Here is a 21,678-nt window from a genome sequence, read left to right on the forward strand (position 1 = left end):
CCGATTAGTACTGACTTCTATTTATTTTCTATTCTTTATATCAAAAAAGAAAACTTACATTTGTATACTGTGCTGGGCTATATGAGACCAGTTTTAACTGCACTAATGCATTTTGATGACCTTATATTGTTCCAATTGCTTCTATTGGTTGCTTCATTTGTAAGTCGCTTTGGATAGATCTGCTAAATGACTAAATGTAAATGTATTATAAGCCTTTAAAGTGATAGTTCCCCCAAGAATGAAAATTCTATTATCATTTACTCACCCTCATGTCATTTCAAACCTGTATGAAGAATACGGAGTTTTGCTTCAAGAGTTTTGAAGAACGTCGGTAACCGAACAAAATTGGACTCCATTAGCTTCCATCGTATGCGCACAAAACCACGGAGCCATTTCTCAAAATATCTTATTTTGTGTTCCACACAAGAAAGCATCATAAACAGATTTTGAATAGTGCAATAAAGAACTATCCCGTTAAGTGATGCTTAGCTTTAACTCAACCCACACTCAAAGTCACATTTGAAGTCTTCATTAAGCTCATTTAATAAAGGGTCAACCTCTTACAAACAAAAGAAAACGACTGCTGAATTCTGTTAAATTACATTAAACCTGCCAAAGAGCAAAAAAAAAACATAAGGAATAACATTCGAACATGAGATAACACTTGAAGCCTCATTTGAAGAGGCCGCGGCTGCTATTAGCAGGCAGCTGTATGGGAGGCCGGGCAGAACACCTCATTACGCGGACACAAATCTTTCCTTGCTGGAGAGAGAGCAACCTTTCCACTCATCCCACTCCCACGCAGTTGTGGAGGAGCCCGGGGGCTGCATTCAAAGCCACCGCATTAGATCACTTACAGCACAGCACATCGCTGAGGCTTGAAGAGGGTGCCCATCGGACAGTAAGCCAATTGCATTTATAATGAGGCAATCGGCCAAAGAGGCCCTCAGCAGAGACACTTTCACTTGATCGGCAGGGATGAGGGGATCAGGCCCGAAATCTTTTAGGTTCCTGAGGGGCCTCCAAATATTTGCGTTTGCAGAAAACCCAATTTGCACTCATTGTTCGGTTCCGGAAACAATCGGGGGCAAATATGGTCCAATGAGCGCTTATAAAAAGACAGACTGCTTGACATGGACGACTGGCTAATTGGCATTGTTCTGGAAGAGAGCTTTGATCATTTGTCAAAATCACACATACCAAATAGATGATTTATTCTTGTGACTTCAGAGAGACCACGATTGTTTCTTTTGTTCCTGTTCTTGAATAAATTGAGCTGGCAAAACTAAGACTGATCCAAAAATAAACATCATCATATTATTTGAATAGCAATCAGCATTATAAACAAAGTCTATCTTCAAAATTACTTATTAAAAACTTTACAATAATGAGATAAAATGTTCATAGGGTGTCCTATGAGTACACAGTAGACACCTACATATTTATAGAATCAAAGAACAAAAGAAGCTAATTAGATCTTCAAGAACACCACACACAAAGCCTTATAATTGTCGGTTTCACACATATACACAAATGAATCTCCTGAAGGGGAATCTAACGCTCATGTTAGATGTAAAGTTTTGCGGGCCACCTACACGGCCGTGAGGAAACACTACACGTGCCATTCATCAGTTTGAAAATTTATTTTCATATAAAAAGACACTCTATGAAAACAGTAGAGGACTAATTTTTACAATCTTATGTATAAAAACTTGAATGCTGCGAGGAGGATTCTCTGAAAGCTGTCTTCTTTAGCCAATGGGATTGTGTGTGCTGTCAGGGGGAGGATCAAAACATTACAAGTCGTGAAGAAAACGTCCCATAGATCAGAAAGTCCAGGGGAACCCATTCAAATTTCAACAGGTCCGCCTGTACGCCATACATTTTTTTAAAGTGAATGTAATCCTCCTCACAAAGCACATATTCAAAATACATATCTCAATTTCATGTGACTGTAAAGCCGTTCTGATTTTAAAGAGCAATACAGAAATCTTTTCAATACATTTTGGAAAATGTGGGGTGTAATGCTACTCTCAGTAGGGCTCTGTAAACGTCTACAGAGGAGAATGACAAATCTTTAAAATGCATCAGAAAAAATAGAAAGGAAAATAAAACAGACATAGTAAATGTAGCAGGATTTGCGTACAACTATGTGGTTGCAGACAGCAACTTCTTGCAGAATTGAAACAGATTACTTACCTGTTGGGTTTTAATACTGTAGTCAAGTCAAACTTACAACTGCTTAAAGTGTTTCACAATGACCTCACTTGTCAACTAAGCCTTGAATCCCAAACATTCATTGCCTTAAAACTCATATCTTTCAATGTTTGACACTAATGTCGGTCTTGACCCATGGTTAAGAAAATAGAAGCAAACTTTTAACTGCCACATTGGTTTGAAGACATTTCATGGGAGGCGAGGAGCTGGTGTACCCCATTAGTGCGAATTACTTCCAAAGGCTAAAATGGCATGCTCTTGTCCTACCATCTGTGTCTATATGATGTGCTGACTTCAGGGATCTTTGAGCAGATAAAAATTGCGCCAAGTAAGAGAATGTCAGGACAAATCGTTATTCCCCCAAGATAATTACCACACCTCTCTCTCTCCTTCAGTCTCCCTCGCTCTCTGGCTCTAACTCTCCATGTGCCGTTACATCAGCCAACACAACTAATGAACTGGTTGTAAAGAGGAATGGGTTGGCAAAGATGACCTCTGCAGACTGCTTAGCATTAAGCCAACTGTCAAACTTCTGCAGTCGGAGTGCAGAAATATAATCAGAATCAATTTGAGCTGACTGGGTAACACATTGGAAATATACACTGGAGCTCTGTTGCAAAACCTCGAGAGCTGTCTGCATAGACAGCTGTCTTTTAAGTCAGATGGGGATTAGTTGCAACACTCTAGATAGGCTGCAAGCCGTACAATTATTGCTTTACTTGCTATGCTTACGCTGAAATAATCAAGCAAGATTGGGTGAAAAAGTTTCTCTTAACTGTGTTTTTTTAGTATCGAATGGCTTTCTAGGATTTGTTGTCATTGTGGAATTGCTTTCTTCACAAATAACAATGCAGTACTGCTTCAAAGTCCTCATAAACCGAAAGTCATGATTGACTTTACTTCATTATAGTGACGTATTTGAATGATCATCACTCTAGAGCGAAAGTAAAGATTTGAATTAAAAATGATGAGAGCATGTGAATAAAAAAAGATCCAGACAGATAATTAATTTATAATAAACACTGTAGTGTTCCATAAAAAAAGTCTGACTTTAGGGCATTCACACACAGAATGACTAATATTACTAAAAATATTCTTCAATTCAAGAGAATAGTGAAGTCGGGATGCCTTTTTAAAGAGATTTTCCAGACGATGAGAGATAAGACATTGACAGCCAATCAAAATCGATTTGAATTTCAAAGGACTCGCACTTAAAATGGAACCTGTAATATTAAAGAGTAAAATAAGCACAACATACTTACGCTACCATGGTGATCTTAATAGTTAACGTTTTTGGTATAAACAGGTATGAATGTGGGGGGAAAAAGCAGCATAATTAAGTTGCCAGCCTTTTAGAACAGCCTCCATGTTAAGAGCGAGCTTATGATGCCTTAAAACGCTTCTTCCGTAGGCAGCTCATTAGGTTTTGGAACAGAGCATTGGATTCAAATGAAAACAACACAAACCGCTTCTTTCTGCATGAGCGCAACACAACACAAAATAGAAGAGAGAGCTTAAACATGGAAACCTAGCACCATCTCTCAAAACAGAGCTTTGTGTTGGATGATCAAAATGAAAAAGTAATGGTTACCACCAACACTTCTTTAAATTTAGTTCTCAGACATAAGGCGTGTCTGTGTCTTACTGTGTAAAGCGTTTCTGGAATAATGAAGCTGCTGGAAAACAGCGGGAAATAACCAGGGAAAAGGATTGTGATTTCTCTTGTTGTTTTGTGGAGGACTGAATGCTTTTACAGCAAAGGATGAAAACTGTGTTCCTAGTGTGCAGTTGCAAATTTGACGTCATCATTGTCCTGTCCAACATCAGTCACATGATTATGAAAATACAAAGGCCTAAATTCTTTACCAGTGCACCCAAAAAAACATGATACCTGAAGTTTAAGTAATTTGTTTTTTATCCAATATTTTTTTTTAGAAAACATCCAAGATCAGACAAAGACTCAAAATTAAAATATTGAAAAAACATAACTCAAAGCTAAAAGAATAAGGTTGTGAGTACATACGCCTGATGCAGGGATGAAAAGCAGAGGATGGCACATATTAATGAACGCTTTCAAGACTTCCTCTCTCTCTCCCCGAAAAATAAAGAAACCGAAATGAAAACGGAACCAGAATCATCCAAGGAACGAAAAGAGGATAAACCCTAGGGGGTTCAACAGTGTGCGAATCATCAGTACCGTTTTTTTTTGTTCCGCTATAAAAAGAAGGGTGCAGAAATATTACTCTTTTTTTTAAAAGTCCTAAATCATCAAACAGGTGAAAGAGAATCTTCTCTGGAATAAAATCAAGACATTTCAGAAACAGTTTGTTAAAAATGTTTTACCATACACTCCCAGCCCCACGCGTTCATTTAATGTCTCTGTGTGAAAATATAGAATAGAGCTTCTTCTGTGATCTGTCCTCACACCTGTAAACAAGTACAGATTCCTTAAGAGCACGTCCTGCTCAAGATCACCGACAGTGTATGTAAGAGAGTTTCGTTTTCACTCAGTTTGCGGACGATGTTCGTTCACACTTCAGTCTGGAAGTCTCCTTCGGATGTGTCGGGCGTGATGGCGGAGGAAGTGTCCCAGGCTTTACTGAGTAACTCCAGCCTGTCCTTGTGTTCACTGCTGCCGCAAGACTGCTCGGGGATCATGGTCTTAAAGCTGTCCCAAGATCGCTGGTCGTCTGTGGTGGATTTGTCCTGAACAGACACATTCACAAAACAGGAATAAATGCATTAAAACATGAAATCAGGAATCTTGTTTAATATCATCTGATTTTAATAATTTCCTTACAAAGGTATGTTTTTATTAACTTTATTTCTGTCACCTTGATTTTGACTAATGGTTAAAGGAAGCAAATAATGTGCTGTTTATTTTTTATTTTTTGCTGTGACAACTTACCCCTCAGATTCCTGCCATTGGGGCATGTTGTCACAAAAGCAGTGTACGGTACAAAGGTAGTGCACTTGTCAAAATCACACATCATCTAGCCATGAATACAACTAATGGAAAACGGCATTTATAATTAAACTCTGATGTGTCTGAAAGCATGTCACCAGCATAGAGTCTAAATGGCAGTATAGTGTTGTCAAATTACGACCAGTCTAAACAACATATGGTGACACTCCCTCATTGGCATTAGAGGATTTCTGTGGTGGATTTTATGCCCGGCTATTCCAGCTGTTCATTACTTTATATAGTGAAAACGCATATACTCCACATTCCATAAAGTAATGATATATCCTACAGCTATACGGCCTCTTAATGGTAGGTAAATTGCATTATACAGTAGAGGCAGATTAATTCAATCACATAGAGACTTGGGCAATATGAGGTTGGGATTGTAGAAATATAAAATAAGAGACTCAGTCCATTTAAAAGGATGGTTTCCTCCTGAATCTATTCCCACCTTCCTGAAAATGAGATGTATGAAGCAGCATATTTCAGAAAGTTTGAGGCGATCAATTACACGGCTGCCGCCGGCTCCCCCTCACCTCAAACGCCTGCTAACTGCACGTGTGACGGATTGAAATATACCACATAAATGACGTTTCCTTGCCTCCCTCTTGTTGTTTGTTGAGTTGTGTGTGTGTGTGTGTGAATTGAAATGCATGAAATGTTCCTAAGTGATTTGACTTTTAAATAGGGGTTGAAATTTAACAGCATTTGATAAGCTCCAGTAAGCATGTTGACACATTCTTATTCAATAAAAGTCCTGGCTGTGGTCACCATTGACTTACATTGTATGCAAAAATGCATCTTGGCTAGGATTTTCATTTGGGGGAACTATTCCTTTAAACTTGCGTGGGCGAGTTGTAGTGGAAGACACAAACATGTACTTCACATATACAGACTCACGCTCATATACAGTCACTGAACTCAACATTGTACAATGTACAACATTATAACCGCAAAACACCTTTGTTCAATTTCTCCCTACATGTTCTTGAAATGTCTTTTTGCCTTTCATTCACAGTCTCAAAAGGTCTGTTTTGTTTTAACCGCTTGTAGGTGCACAAGAGCAAGTTCCCATCCACCAGGGGGCGATAGCAGACTGATTATAATTCACCCAATGTAACAGGCTGACAGTTGGCAAAACGGATACAAAAAGCACAATCTGGCAACCAATTTGCATGCTAAACGCTGAAGAAGGAGCATTTTGTCGAGCAAAAGTGTTGTTAATGCAGAAGAGTAGCTCGACAAGATTCCTAAGAGAATGCTAACGCGATTTTCTTTTCCTTGCACATCGCTTCCTCTCCTTCCAACAACCCCCCTTCGCTTCCTCACGCTTTTCCATCTCTCCTTGTCAGGCCTTTTCTACTTACACTCGAAGAATTCTTTTCACCTCCGGCAGACGAAATGCTCCATCGCTTTTCCCTCTGTTGCAATGAAAATGAGGGTGAAGGAAAGAAACATACAGTGACAGAAAGAGAGAGAGGCAGAGAGTGAGAGAGGTAGAAAAAGAGAAGAGGTGGAACACAGTCACTGACACGTTTGGAGGGCAAGTGACGTTTGTTTGAAATTTTGCTACCTTGATGGGGGAGTGTGCCGATTCAACCTGGAAGGCTTGTGCACTCCTTTCCTCCATCTTACTTTTACACAAAGAAAAACGACAAGCTAAATGTCTGCAGCACTTTGCTTAGTATGACAGGAGAGGTGACTTCTCGGTTTAGCATGTAAGTGCCACATTGGGCATGTCTGTAGTGAAACACTACAGCGGAGGAAGAAGGTTTAGTGCTGTTCGCTACAGTCACAGGGATGGAGTGGAAGTATTCTGTATTGCTCTGAAAGCAACATGGAAATGGAGACGTAAGATCTGTTCCAAAACCTTCAGTAGCGAGCTGGCTTGCAGTCTACTGCTGACATAGACAGCTGCCTTTTAATGGAGCATCCACACCCAACTGTCTGCAACTTTTTTCACCACACGAATTAAAGGGACAGTTCACCCAAAAATTCTGTCATCATTTACTCATCCTCGTGTATTTTTATTCCTGTATAAATTGCTTTGTTCTGATGAACACAGAGAAAGATATTTGGAAGAATGATGGTAATTTTCAGTTCTGGAACGTCGTTGACTACCATAGTGCTTTGCCATGTTTGTTTTCCTTAGTTCTTCAAAATATCTTAATTTGTGTTCAATAGAATAAAAATATACCATTTTTCCTAATATGGTATTGGATGATGTCCCAGAACATAAAACAAATAACTTCGTACAGGTTTGGAACAACTTAAATGTGAGTAAATGAAGACAGAATTGTCGTTTTTGGGTGAAGTATCCTCTTTTTGGGACGGTTCACCCAAAATGACAATTTTGTCATCATTTACTCACCCATATGTCATTCATGTATGACTTTCTTTCTTATTCAGAATACATTTTTTTTGCAATTCTCATTTTTAAGTGAACTGTCCCTTTAAGATTCTATTCATGTAAAGCCCACGGGAGAATCAATCTGCATTTTACTAAGTAAACCACACAGTCCCTTATGAAAATGAACAGTTTTTATCCCTTAAGAAATTTAATCAAATACAAATAAAAGCAAAAAACTATGGTTACTATAAGCAAACCTATAAATATATTTATCACCATCAGTTTATTTCCACTGAGCTCTTTATTCTGGGATTCCAAATTCCTACTCTTGACACATTGTTTCCTTAGAATTTACTCTTAAAAGGAAGCGCAGTGTTGCTACACTGCCTTATGTAGGCAGCTCACTGGGTTTTGGAACAGATCTAGTCTGCACAAATCCAGTTATAGTTACATTAAATATTCTCATGTTCCGCATTGTTCCACCAAATTTTTCATGGCCCCCCCCCCTCCTCTCTCTCTGTTCTGAAAGTGGTTATGGGTAAGAATGACATCATCAAGAACTCGCATGGCCTATGTGTCTGCAGGACCATGAAATGCTCTGATGAGCTATATGAAAATAAATGTACTGTTATACAAATGGCGTGTTCCATTTTCCTCCTCCTATTTTTTTCTTCTGTTTATCACAGAAAGACTCACCATTAATCTTTCTACAGGGCTAACAACCATATCTCTTCTACACAAACTACATCACTTCTAAGACTGACTGAAAAGTTTAAACAGAAAATTGTAATTGGGCTTGTGCAGAACGCAAAACACGTACAGCGGTATTGTGACCACAACTTATATTCAATGTCCACCTCACAAATGAGAAACATCCAAAGCACAGATCAGAGTGAAAGTCGGCTATTGCACACTGAAAGAAAAGATATTAAAGGAGCAGTGGAGCACTACAGATGGGAACACTGAGATTAGACACCGTGGGAGTACTGTACTGCACTAGAAATTTCTATGGAGACTAAGAAGGGAAGGATAGAGAGATGCATTTGCTCTGTTCCAAAACCTAGTGAAGATACCTAAGATACCTCATTTTAGTATTCACACATTCAAAGGCAGCACTACTGTACATGTATCCTTTGCGGAGAAGCCAATTCCACAATGCATTTGTCACTTTTGAGGTTCCTTTAGAAGGCGGCTGCCTACACATTTAGAAGGAAACAAGGGAGCTCTGATTTTGGAACAGAGATGTTGTCTAGGTGCACCATGACTCAGACACGCTGCTTTCTGAATGAGGTTTTTTTTACCTTTTCTTTGTTTGACGCCCTTGGGTTTGGTGACTGTCTGGTTACAGTCAAACTATGACAGAAAACGTGTAGTTTCAAACCAAGGAAAGACAAAGACTGACAGCAGTGCATTATGACAAATGCATAAAACAAACATACGAAAATTCAGTACGAAAAGACAAAAGAAGAGCCTAAATATAGTGGATGGAGTAAAACAGCACGGGTACGCAACACAAAACAAGCAGGGAAGAATGACAGGGCCTTTGTCAGAGATGAGTGTCTTCATACAAAATAGAAGTGTTTTCCTACCTTCTTTGTCTTATGTACCCCCACTGTCCCATCAGGAATAGTCCCATGTTTAAGTACTTTTCATCTGTACTCTTGTTATACTAGATAACTTTTAGCATTATCATAAAATTAGATAGTTCACCCAAGATCAAAACCTCTGATATTGTTTACTCACTCTTATGTCTTTTCAAATGTGGAGGACTTTTATTTTGAAGGATAAACAACATTGGCCCCCATTGACTTCCATTGTACGGACACAAAACCACTGAGACATCTCAAAATATCCTCTTTTGTGTTCTACAGAAGAAAGATTCACAAACAGGTTTTGAATGACAAGAGAGTGAATAAATGTTGACAGAATGTTTGTTTTAGGGGCGAATTAACCCTTTAATATTCTTAGAGGCTTTTAATGGTCCACCCACAAACTAAACCAATCAGATGACATTCTTATTCCAAAAGAGTCGAGAGTTTGACAGTTCACAGAACAATTTTAAACTAAAAAAATCTCACGGCAAATTACTTTATAAATGAAACCAAAAGATTTTTTTTTACAAAAGTTGACATATTTTCAGTCTTTGTGTTGTAGAATCAAAATATTAAAACAGTTTTTCATCCCGTTTGCATAAATAATGAAAGCAAAGCAAACACAGTAAAATGAAATAATTCTAAGTACCCCACTTGCTTAGTTTTCACTTAAACTAGGAATCACTGCGTTTAATTTCAAGAGATACCAGTGAGCTTTGTGGTTCACAAAAATCACAACAAATTGCAGGAATTACCATAATTCGATAACCTTATAAAATAGGATAACCACTATATACTTTATGTTGATATATACAGACATATACGGTCACCTTTACTGCTTATATGTGCTCTAAGATCTATTCCCTGCATTCACACTTATACATTATGTATGAAGTACGCTAAAAGTCTCGTCTTGTGCCATGACAATTGGTATCCTCCGGTGAATTATGTCACTTTGGCTAATAATCTGTAATTTATTCTCCTCAATCCAACATAACAAAGAATTACACAACAAGTCCAAAACAGCACACAAACCGTCGAACACAATTAATATCATCGTTCAATTTCATGATTCAAGTATAAACTGAGCGGCACTACAGCAGGAACCAAGCCATACATGGAAAAATCTGCCGATGTGACATATCTCACTAATTACGTCTTAATTGGCACAGATTGCAAATTAGCATTTGCTTTGTCTGTCTGTGTGGGTACGGGAGTCCCATCCCAGTTTTAAGCCATTTCATTAAGCTGTCTAACCACGCATCTGCCTCCAGTTTGGTCAACACAATGCGGAGTACAGAAATATAATTTTGAGGCTAATTTGCGTGGACAAAGAGGCAAATAAATTTCGAATCCTAAAAGGGCATAACATCATTTCAGATGTGCTAATGAAACTAATTAGATTGGGAATTAATGACTTAAAGCTGTAGAGGTCTCGGGATGAATCTCCAGCGAATTTGGAAACTTTAATGAGGGTGTGTGACGGAGAGAACATATAGTACATCTGCTACCCGCACCCTAACTGTAAGGGTGCCTGAACTTCAAAGCTGGCCTTAAATACCAATAACAACCCATTTGCAAGAAAACAGTCTGAATGAGGCAAAATCACGATGATAAGAAGAGAAAAACATGCACTTGCTCTAATAATCATCAGACTCACTGGTTAACTGTGCGAATGTGTGAGCACTGATACATGTTCAGAGCTTAACCTTCAGGGCACGGCAATTACAAAATTAGACTCATGAAACCACTTCACTACTGATACTATACATTACCACCACTTTAGAGCTTTAGAGCTCAATCCTTTAAATGAACGATTTAAAGTAAAAAACGTTGTGCTCGATTCGCAGCTTTTGATAGGGTCAAATGATAAAATCAAGCTTTGCTTGAAGTGTTTAACATCTATACTGTTATTTTAGCAGATGACTTTAGTGGAGGTGAAGGATACATATTTCTGCTTCAATACAGAGCCTTTTTTTCCCTTTAAAGGTCAGCAATGTCAACCAGATGAAGAATGAAAAGTCTTTTACTGTGATTTTTTGTCTGGAAGCCATACTTCCATAATCTTAAAAAAAAATCGATACAAAATGACAATAAATCACGGTAGAGTTATAAAGTAACAATTTACATTTTTTCAAAGTTGTGGTTGGTGACCGGGATACTCCTATGCTAAGATACTTAGGGTGTTTTATTTTTATTTACTAGTGTTTCGTGCATTGCTATACAAGTGCTGGTTTAGCCAGGGTGTAAATAGAGTTCGTCCCCGAGTCTGGTCTCTTGATCAGAGAGCTATGTGCCTATCTTGTAATGTTAAGATGGGATCCATTTTATCATCCATACATCAGATACCCACAATGCACCCTCTGAATAGCAGGAAGTGGGTTTAAAGGGACAGTTCGCCCAAAAATGAAAATTCTGTCATCATTTACTCACCTTTTTGTTGTTCCAAATCTGCTAGATTTTTTTGTGCTGATGAACCCAGAGAAAGATATTTGGAAGAATGCTTATAGCCAGACATAGTTTGCACCCCATTGACTACTATAGTTGAAAACAATACAATGGTTGTCAAAATTGCCCCAGAACTGTTCGCTGTCCTACATTCTTCAAAATGTCTTCTTTTGTGTTCAACAGAACAACAACAAAAAATTATAAAGTACATTTACCTACTATGTGAGTCAATGGAGGCAAAATCAATCTAGTTACAAGCATTATTCCAAATATATTTCTCTGTGTTCATTAGAACAAAGAAATTCAAACAGATTTGGAACAAGTCAAAGGTGAGTAAATGATAACAGAATTGTCGACTTTGGGTGAAGTATCCCTTTAAAGGGACGGCTCACCCGAAAAATTACTCACCCATATGTCATTCATGTATGACTTTCTTTCTTGTGCAGAACACAAAATATTTGAAAAAATGTCGGTAACCAAAACACATTGACCCCTTTGACTTGCATTAAATGGACACAAAACACAGATATATCTCAAAATATCTTCATTGGTGTTCCACAGATGAGTCGCGTACAAGTTTTGAACGACATGAGGGTAAACAAATACGGACACAATTTGGACAAACTATCCCTCAAAGAGCAGAATTTTCCAGCTAATCCATATTTGTAAAGCCTGCTTCTCAACCCTCTGCTCGCGCGTTCCCTGCTGTGTTCATTTGTAGGATCTCCATTAGCATGAATAGATTGAACACAGTGCCCAAGTCCTTCATCCATTTGGAATCATACGGGGTGCCTCCGCTGAAGCTATCAGCTCATCCAGCATCTTCACTTAGAGGTTAACTGGCTTTCAAAGTGCATCAAGCTCCATTCTCAGAAACACGAGCAATTTACGGGACTAAGGCAGCTCCCATGCCCCCGTAGCAAGACAAGGAGATGAAGAGAACCCGCTGTACGAGTGAAAGATTGAAGTGAGAGTATGTAGGAGATAAAGATGATTAGAAGGAATGGACAGTGTATGAAAGTGGCCATTTTGGATGTGTTAGAGTCCCCACTAAGCTCACTGTTCTCACCAGCTGTTAGAATGATCCGGCAGACTAAAAGAAATACGACCGGGAAAAAATAGCTTCGATTTTTTTGTAATGTGCACTCATCTCTTAATCGGCCCATACACATGGTGGAACTCCAAGTTTCTGAAAACTGGTCAAATAATATATTACCATCCTACAATTTTTTGTCTTACCATAAAAATATAGTGCTTACTTACCGTAACGACACACGCAATGGTCACATGGTACAATCCAACCACTTTAAATTGGGTTTATAGTACATTTACTAATACGCTCATGTTTATTAGAATTTATATATATGGTTTGATTTATGATATTAGGGGGTTAAAAGCACTTTTAAAGGTAATAATGCACCGACACAAACACACATACTCCACAAGGCGGGCTGGAACGTTCCATGTTGGGTTCACATGGAAAAGCCCCAAAACATTTAGTACTCTAAATGTTTAAACTCTACAAGGATTTTACACGGCACCAATGAGAGCCTCTGTAAATGACACAAACTGGGATTCTGGGGTCTGCTGGCATGCTTACGTTGGCTCTCTTTGTAAACGAAGCTCATTCTGCGAGTTAAATTGGGCTCGGATTGTCGTGGTGGAGGTGGAGGAGGAACCTGTGGAGGTTGCCGGATTGTTAGAGCGGTTTAGATGGCACTTTTGGTCATGTTAAGCTTGAGGTAGATGTGGTTTAAGAGGTAGACTGATCTTCATCTGTCATGTAGGACTGTATCGTTATATTTATGATTTTTTGTTTTTATCTTCATATCTTTATAAATTCAAATATTGCTACATTGTGAATAAATGATTTCTATAAATGACATAATAAAAAATCTCCAGTCAGCAACCTGTGCAAGAGAGCCAAATGATGTAAAGTCACATGATTTAGCACATTACAGTATAATTTCATTTTTATGTCAAACTCTCACAAACGCCATTATCACCATAATTACAGCGGTGTCAACATAATCAAACACCTGCGGAATTAAATAAAAAAACGTTATGCTGCAAATGCTCTCCCATTGAGAATCAAAAGGCGAACGCTTAAAGTATTATGAATCATCAACACTGCCTCTGTATATAGTGTCAAAACATTTGAAATGTGGTTAGAAAGAGTTTCATCTTATGCAATGTGACACTTGACGCTCGTCTGAGCAATTCAAGCGTGCCTGCAATGGACCATAACAAAATCCAAATTAAAAGTGAGTGCTTGACTTGCAAGCAGGTAATATTTCAGAGGACGCAAAGTTTTTTTTATGTTAATGACAAAACCCTCTGGAAACTGTGTGGATGTTCTGCTATCGAACATTAAAGATTCAGCAGTCTAGCAAACTTAAACGTGAACACTCAGCTCTTTCGAGGGAAAGCAGATGTGCTGCAGCGGGCAGATGTACAGTGTGTAGAAGTTTAATAGCAGGGGACGCAGTATGATCCAAATATTAATGTCGTAATAATAGCTTAAAAAATGAAAGGCACAAGATAAAACAGTAGGAGGGCATGTTCAGTTGATGGAGTCTCTTACAGACCAAAAAAGAGTTGTTCAGACCAATAAGGAAACTCGGAAATACACAAGTTCAAGCCATTCTTTTAGATTTGATTTACCTCCTTATTTAGCTATATTTATCGAAAGGTTTGTGAAATTTTGTCCCTGTAATTTTAAAGGGATAGCTCAACAAAAAATGCAAATTCTGTCATCATTTACTCACCATCTTGTCATTTCAAACATATATGCCTCTGGAAAAACACACAAGAAAAGATATTTTGAAGAATGTTGGTATCCGACCAGCACCAGCACCCATTGACTTGCATTGGTTTTGTGTCCGTACAATAGAAGTAAATGGGTACTGCTGTTGTTCGGTCATAAACATTCTTCAAAATATCTTCTTTTGTAGTTTGCAGAAGAAAGAAAGTAATTGAGGGTGAGTAAACGAAGACAGAACTTTATTACTTTTAATAACTATTTTAAGGCAGGTTAAAATTAATTTAAATACCTTATTAGTGTATCCTGCAAACAAAAGTAGTTTCCTTAAATTATTTAGATTTAGTAGAATTATTTAATAATGCAAGTTGAATATCAAAAATGTACTGCTTTAGTTACTTTGAAAGCACTGTGGTACATTTGTGAAAATGTTGACATTAGTGGTGAGCACAGATATATTAAGGTGATTTTGTGATGCATTTAGGGGTCAGGGGTGGGAATCAGTTTACCATTCACGTGAGGGTCACGGGTTTGAATCTTACCTTAAAGGAGGACATGGCAGGGTCCCTGTTATACCTGTCTATGGTGTGGAACTTGGTGGAGTGGTTGAGTTCATGGTACAGCTCTGAGTGTCTTTTGCGAGTGTGCATCACTTTCTGTAGGGAAGGGGAGAACAAATAAACAAATAAAAAAACCAAAGCAAAAATAAGAAAGGGCAGGCCACGGAGCGGGGAGAAACTCGATGGACGATGTTCAGGGATTCTGATGGCAAATAAAGATGATGTTTATTAAACGATGTGAAAGCTCTCTGGTCAGTGTCATTCCTCCCTACTGACAGATTTTCACAGATTTAATTGGAGCTGGCTGAACTGTCTTGCACACGCAGCTGTGCTTCATGCAGAGAGGACATGGAGTTGCTCTAACCCAAAATGTCAGCTCTGACAAAGCGCTATTTCTGCAAACTATGGTTGTAAAGGTTTTTTTCCTTTTCTCTAAAAATGTATTTAACACTTTTAATGTTTCTCGGGGCTGCCAAATTTAACATGTTAATTTGAGATTAATTATAAATTTTAATGGAATTAAAATGAAAGCATTTATTTAATTCCAATTGTTCTTGTTCTGTTGCCAGGCTGTAGCTATTAGAGTCTTAATAGCTAATGTATTTATAAAGCAAATTTATGTGGTCTGTATAACGGTATTGAATTGAAGTAACAGCATAACTGAGCACAACAAATTGGATTTGTAACACGGTGATACATGTAAATCAAATAACTGATGGCATAGCTTGAAAGCTGATTTTTGACTGCTTAATCTAGACATTCTTTGCCATCATAAATTATTTTTTGCTGTTTATGCAAGTCCTCAAGATTGACCATCTAAAGGTTCTCAAACTTTAAGGGATAGTTTAACCAAAATTCTGTCATGAATAACCCTCAAGTTGTTCCAAACCGGCATACATTTATTTTTCTTTCTTTGTAACCAACTGAGATTTCTGGGGCACCATTGACTACCATGGTAGAAAAAACAATGTTTCATTTGTTTGTTCTGTTGAACACAAAAGAAGATATTTTAAAGAGTTTAGGAAAACAAACTGATCTGGGCCACATTTGACAACCGTTTTTATGGTAGTCAATGGTGCCCTATAAGTTCTGGTGCCCCAGACATTCTTCCAAATATCTTTCTTCGTGTTCGACAGAACAAATACATTTATACAGGTTTGGTACAACTTGAGGTTGAGTTAATAATGACAGAACTTTCATTTTGGGGTGAACTATGGCTATAACAAGCTTGGGAGGGCAGCTTATCATCTTTGATTGGTTTGTGCGGTTTGTTTTCTTGTGGTAATGAAACATCTGTTACTTTCTACTAGATTTCCCTTAAAGAGAGATTTCAAAAATGTGTATTTTAATTTATTTCAAAAAACCTTGAATCACATCTTTTAATCCACAGAAAGATTTAACTGATTTATTTATTGAGATGGAAGGAGATGTCATGCAGGGTTGACTCAGATGAAAAAGGTTATGAAGCTCTAAAAGCGTTGTAATGCGTTAGTAACAAAACATACCTCTGTTTTAGAAGAAGTCTCCATACTGGAGAGCAAATATCCAGTCATAAAGTTACAGGCTTTCATATGTAAAATTTAATTTCAAATGTAATTAAAATATAGTCTGTTTAAAAGCACGCAAGTGCCTAAGGGGAAATAATGAATTAGGGGTCTTTAGACTGGAGATTTGCCAGATCCTGGCAGTCGATCATTCCACAGAGGTGCCCTCTAGGCAGCCTCAGCCAATCACGTGCACTCGCCACGCATCTCATTTTGCTGTCCGTGGCTTTCACACATAGTAATGCCACTCACTCCACATTCAAAGAGCTCTACACTGTGTCAGTATTTCTACAGCCTTGATCCATGTACATTTAGCTCATTATCTTGCTAGTATATGGTATTATTTAACCATTACATGACATCCAGGGCTCAACAATATGCATAATCTGTTGGCACAGGGCCAGTGTGAGCTTTTCGGTCAATGCGGCAAAGTCAATACTGGCTCTTTGTGTTCGTTACTTATGCTCGACAAAACAAAAAAAAACAGTTGCACAGATTAAAATATGAAATAAAATTCACTTTGAAGACTCGTGTGTAGTTTTGTTTGATGCATTGAAAACATTGACTGCACATTTTTAGGCACTTTGGTGGGTCTTCAAAGTAACGTTTGAAGTAAAGTAACTTTGTTGTATATTTTAAGACTGCAGATGCAAAATTTGTAGTGCAGTTTGAAATAAGTTTAAATTTGGGTTTTTACCAGGATGTTTAGGTTTAGCAATTCCAATGAATGCATCCTCTTGTGATTAAGGTGAAATAACTTTTATTATTAACATCCGAGCCTGATAAAAAAAAAAAACATTTGAGATTAATGTACTTTGTATCCAAAGTCTTCATTTTAATCTTTACAATTTAAAACATTATATCAGAGAAAACCAACTCTTTATGTTTCATTGATATAATTTCCTATAAATAAATAGGAAAGTAGGGCAGGACATATAGACGTGTGTATGTTTATCGGTCTAGCTAGTGGCTAATAATATAACTATTTACATTTAATTTACATGCATATTTATTTATATTATTTTGTTGTACATTAATTATATTAAATAATCGATTAGTTGTATTAGAAACAAAAGCTAAAACTCTTTGGCTATTGTTAAGCCATGGAAAGAGTAACAGAACATCCTACAGAATCAAGGCGTGTGCAACACTGAGCAGTTTTGCGATGAGTAGGACTGGTTGCTTATACAATTATGCGTGATGGGGAAACAAGCACTACAGTGCCAAATATCATTGGCTCCTGTCTGAGTCCACTGACAAACTCCAGCTAATATTGGACAGAAGCACAAACACCAGGCAGATGGGGTTGGGGTCTTACCTCAAAGTCCAGCTCAGAGTACCGAACCCTTTTCCTCTGGGGGAAGGGGGAGGGGGGAGAGAAGACACCATCAATCAACAGCACATCCTCGAGCACCTGAGTAAACAACGGTTTTGGTGCTCATGACGCAGTGGTCTTATGCAGGTGCAGTGTGCATATAAACTCTATGTAACTCCAGTTCTCCAGCGGCTGCCTCAAACTGAACTTCACTATTTACGTTATGGATTAAGTGTCAAACATTTCTTAACTCTCTTTTCCTATAACACTGTGTCTGATATGGATATTCGATGAATACGATTTAAATAAAGAAACTGAACTTGTGCAGTGTTTCTGCAAAGGAGAAACATATTTGATAAATGTCTCATCTTCAGTCAACATTTGAAATCTGAGGTTCAATTGATCATCACCTCACATCTGCATGGTGAAGATCTACAGCGAAGGTTTTTTAGTTTACTTAAACAAACTACTGTAAAACTATTAAAACGTTTCGGTTAATTAAAATCAAATAAAAAAAAGATGTATTTGTATAACTTGCATTAAATGAGCATTCGAAATGTTGCCTCAGTAAAAAACTGAAATAAGTTTAGGTTGAGTGCTAAAATGATTGTAAGATGTAAACACTGGTGCAGAAGAACTTTCAGTTTCATTTTCTATTTATTTCGAATTTATATTTTTTCCATCTTACATATAGTCTATATTAGACTTTAAAGAAATTTGTTTTACATTTTAAATCAGTCATAAATATTCTGTTGGTTGTATCTTGTTCGTACGTTTAGTAATGTGAGGGATAGTTCACCCAAAAATGAGAATTCTGTCATCACCTTCAGGTTGTTCCAAACCTGTATACATTTTTTAGTTCTGCTAAACACAAAGGAAGATATTAGGAAGAATGTCAGTAACCAAACATATCTCATCCCCCATTTACTGCCATAGTAGGGGAAATACAGCTAACACAATGTGAGTCAATGGGGGATGAGATCTGTTTGGACATTCCTCCAAATATCTTCCGTTGTGTTTGGCAGAACTAAGAAATGTATACAGTAGTAGAGTAGGCGGGGCGAGACCGTGGTTCGAGTCCGGTGAGTAATTGTGAATGAGTGCCAGCTGTGCGCACACCGGCCTCGAATCACGTAGGAGATGGGAGCATATAAAAGGAACGAGTGACCGGACCGTCGAAGTGACAGGACCGGGCCCGAACTTGTGTTATGTTTGTATTTGTATTTATATTATGTTTTGTTCGCCGGCGGTCGTCCGTGAGGGGCCGCCGGCTGTTATATTACTTTATTAAATGTTTAAATGTTTGCCGGTTCCCGCCTCCTTCCTTCCATTTTATTGAATCTGTATTACATATACATTTTTGGAACAATCTGAGGGTGAGTAAATGATGACAAAAAGTTAATTTTTGGGTGAACTGTCACTTTAATGTTCAGTTTAGTAGTGTTAAAAACCGGACCAGCATCAGTAGTGTCATCCGAAATGGTCTATGGCAATATAAATAAAAAAATAACTAATACAAGGACAAAAGCTAACTGAAATGAAAATATAATTTAGAATATTATTACAATAAAACTGAAAACAAAAGTATAATAACTGCAGTACATAGAAAGATAGGTATTATTGTGTAACGTGCCACACAACACAAGCCTCGGTCTCCCTGTGAAACGGCAGCTGTCACAAAACAAACATGAAGACACACTCTCATTTTATCATGTTTTCCCCATAATGTGATGGATTTTTAACATGTCACCACTTTGTTATAGAGAAGGTGACAGATGTGCTTCTTTAGTACTCGATTTGATTTACCCTGATTTAAATCACTCGCAAGACGACTGTCATTTTAAAACCATGTTATGTTGCATATCCCAATGAAGTTACCAGCCAATTGCAGAGTAACTTAGTTTTATTTACTCTGCATAGTCAATATATACACTGTCATTTATCACTTTTATGGTAGTGTCTGTATTGTGGTTTCAGCACGTGTATTGTGTCAGTGTCCATTACAATGTATCCAAATGGATTTAAAGACATACCGTTGTGCCCATGAAAGGCCTTTGGTAAACATCGCAGGCAATGTCTGAACAATTTTGGGGCAAAACTATTGTATAGCACAACACCATCCCATAACCAAGGACAAATTATAATAAATCTGCATTCAAATGAAACCCTCTTATCATTGCCACCTGCCACCCGTAAACCTGCCCTGCGTGCAAGAGACTGATGTACAGTCCTTCTTAAAAAAATCTGATTAAATCGCTCTTATGAATACATTGTGGGTCATTTGTTCCTAACAAACTAGTTAAAACCCATGACAGCAAACCAATCAAAATCTGTCCACTCTGTGCAGCCACAATGGGAGTTTGAGACTGGGTCACAGTGAACCTTGTTATAAATGTGAGAACCTTGTTGTTGAAGTTTCTCAGAGTCACTGGGTGTGATAGTTGAGAGGAAGCCAAAACACTTCGGACATACGTCTGCCAAATCAGTCCCAAAAGATCAAAGTTCAAGCTTGACAAAAAAATCAATACCACAGAACCATTTCCTATGAGACCTCAACCTTGCGACACCAACTTCGAGTCAGTGAGTTCTTTATTAAAAACAAAACTTTTAAAGGCCACTTTTTAAAAATTGTCACAAGCGTAACAGCTTTTATAACATGATGATGTTTGAACATACATTTTGATGATGTGTGAACATATTGCACAAAAGCCAACCTGCTTCTTTAGGTGTACAAACACATCAATTTCATTTAAAAAAGAGAGATGGATGAGAGACATTTAGTGTGTTCTTTACAGACCGTTTCATCGGACGCACTCGCGCCTTCCGCTTTGTGTTTGGTTTGGTCTAATAATATAACTATATATATTTAATTTAAGTTAATATTAATTTGTATTATTATTTAACAGTAATATTATAATTGCGTTAAATAAACGATTTGTTGAATTTTGTGGTATGTTCATTTTATTAAATAAATGGGTTGAATGGGTCCTGTAGTTGGTCGCATTTAAACAAACCGTATGCTACATTGACATAGCAGTTGAGCTTGTTATCGGAGTCTAAATTCAAAATTCTGGAGAGGCAAGTTTGGCCAAGTAACAGTTCTTCTAGGTTTCTTTTGATTGTTATCATAAATAATCTACATGTGCTCTATTGTTTGTGAATGGGTACAGGAAGATCAGTTCGGGTCACAAAAGTGCGCATGTGCAGTAACGTTTGTTTATGTTGTTGAGATGAAATCATCTGTAGAAAAGTAGTTGCCAATACATTATCTTTTAAAAGTTAATATTGAAGTTTTCTCAAGCCATTTTTACCTTCAAAATGTAATGTATCTTTATGTAAAACAGTTTATTCAAGAAGACAATAATAAGGAAACAAGGACAAGTCCATCTGGACTGGATCTGGATGTAAAAAGTGGTCTCTATACACTACCGCTCAAAAGTTTTGGATACTTATCTGTTCAACTTTTTTCCACATTATAGAATAATAAACTTTTAACTAAAGAAATATAATAATACATTTAAACATGTTATATTTTATCATCTTCAGTGTTTACCTTTTGACTAGACTTTACAGAAATGATTCCTTGTCATTTTATCAAGCAGCTTCTTGAGGTCTCACCTGAGATGCTTTTTTAACCATATTAAAGGAGTTTCCATCTATTCTGAGCTCTTATTGTCTGTTATTTCTTCATAAATCAATCAGTCATCCATTTCAAAAACCTTTTTACTAAATAAAGTGTTAGTTTTGTCATTATAAAAACATGTTTGCAAAATTATATTTTGTCTATAAAATTTCAACATTCACCTTCAGATCAGAGTTTTTTTAAATTATGAGAAAAATTTCACTCAAGAGCCCAATTTGTCATTATCGATAAGGAAAAAGAATGTTATTTTTCTGTTTGTAGTAACAAACAAATGAGATCCATG

At 37.4% G+C, this 21,678-nt stretch overlaps 1 protein-coding gene across 12 annotated transcripts in view; it reads right to left on the reverse strand.

Moving 5' to 3' along the window:
* Positions 1-1,628: 1,628 nt before the first annotated feature.
* adgrb2 (adhesion G protein-coupled receptor B2) overlaps positions 1,629-21,678 on the reverse strand; it is a 381,141-nt gene continuing 361,091 nt past the window's right edge. For 8 of the 12 annotated variants that reach the window (XM_056742031.1, XM_056742032.1, XM_056742035.1 and 5 more), the window contains 3 exons: positions 17,756-17,851; positions 14,876-14,989; positions 1,629-4,923 (listed from right to left, as the gene is read on the reverse strand). In XM_056742031.1, coding sequence (XP_056598009.1) covers positions 4,747-4,923; positions 14,876-14,989; positions 17,756-17,851 — 387 coding nt within the window. In that variant the 3' untranslated portion in view covers positions 1,629-4,746. Of the gene's footprint in view, positions 4,924-6,549; positions 6,604-8,833; positions 8,886-14,875; positions 14,990-17,755; positions 17,852-21,678 lie in introns of all 12 variants that reach the window. The other 4 variants (XM_056742038.1, XM_056742037.1, XM_056742036.1 and 1 more) reach the window with 4 other exon arrangements.

Source organism: Triplophysa dalaica, chromosome 25 (genome assembly GCF_015846415.1).
Source record: "Triplophysa dalaica isolate WHDGS20190420 chromosome 25, ASM1584641v1, whole genome shotgun sequence".
Lineage (NCBI taxonomy): Eukaryota > Metazoa > Chordata > Actinopteri > Cypriniformes > Nemacheilidae > Triplophysa > Triplophysa dalaica.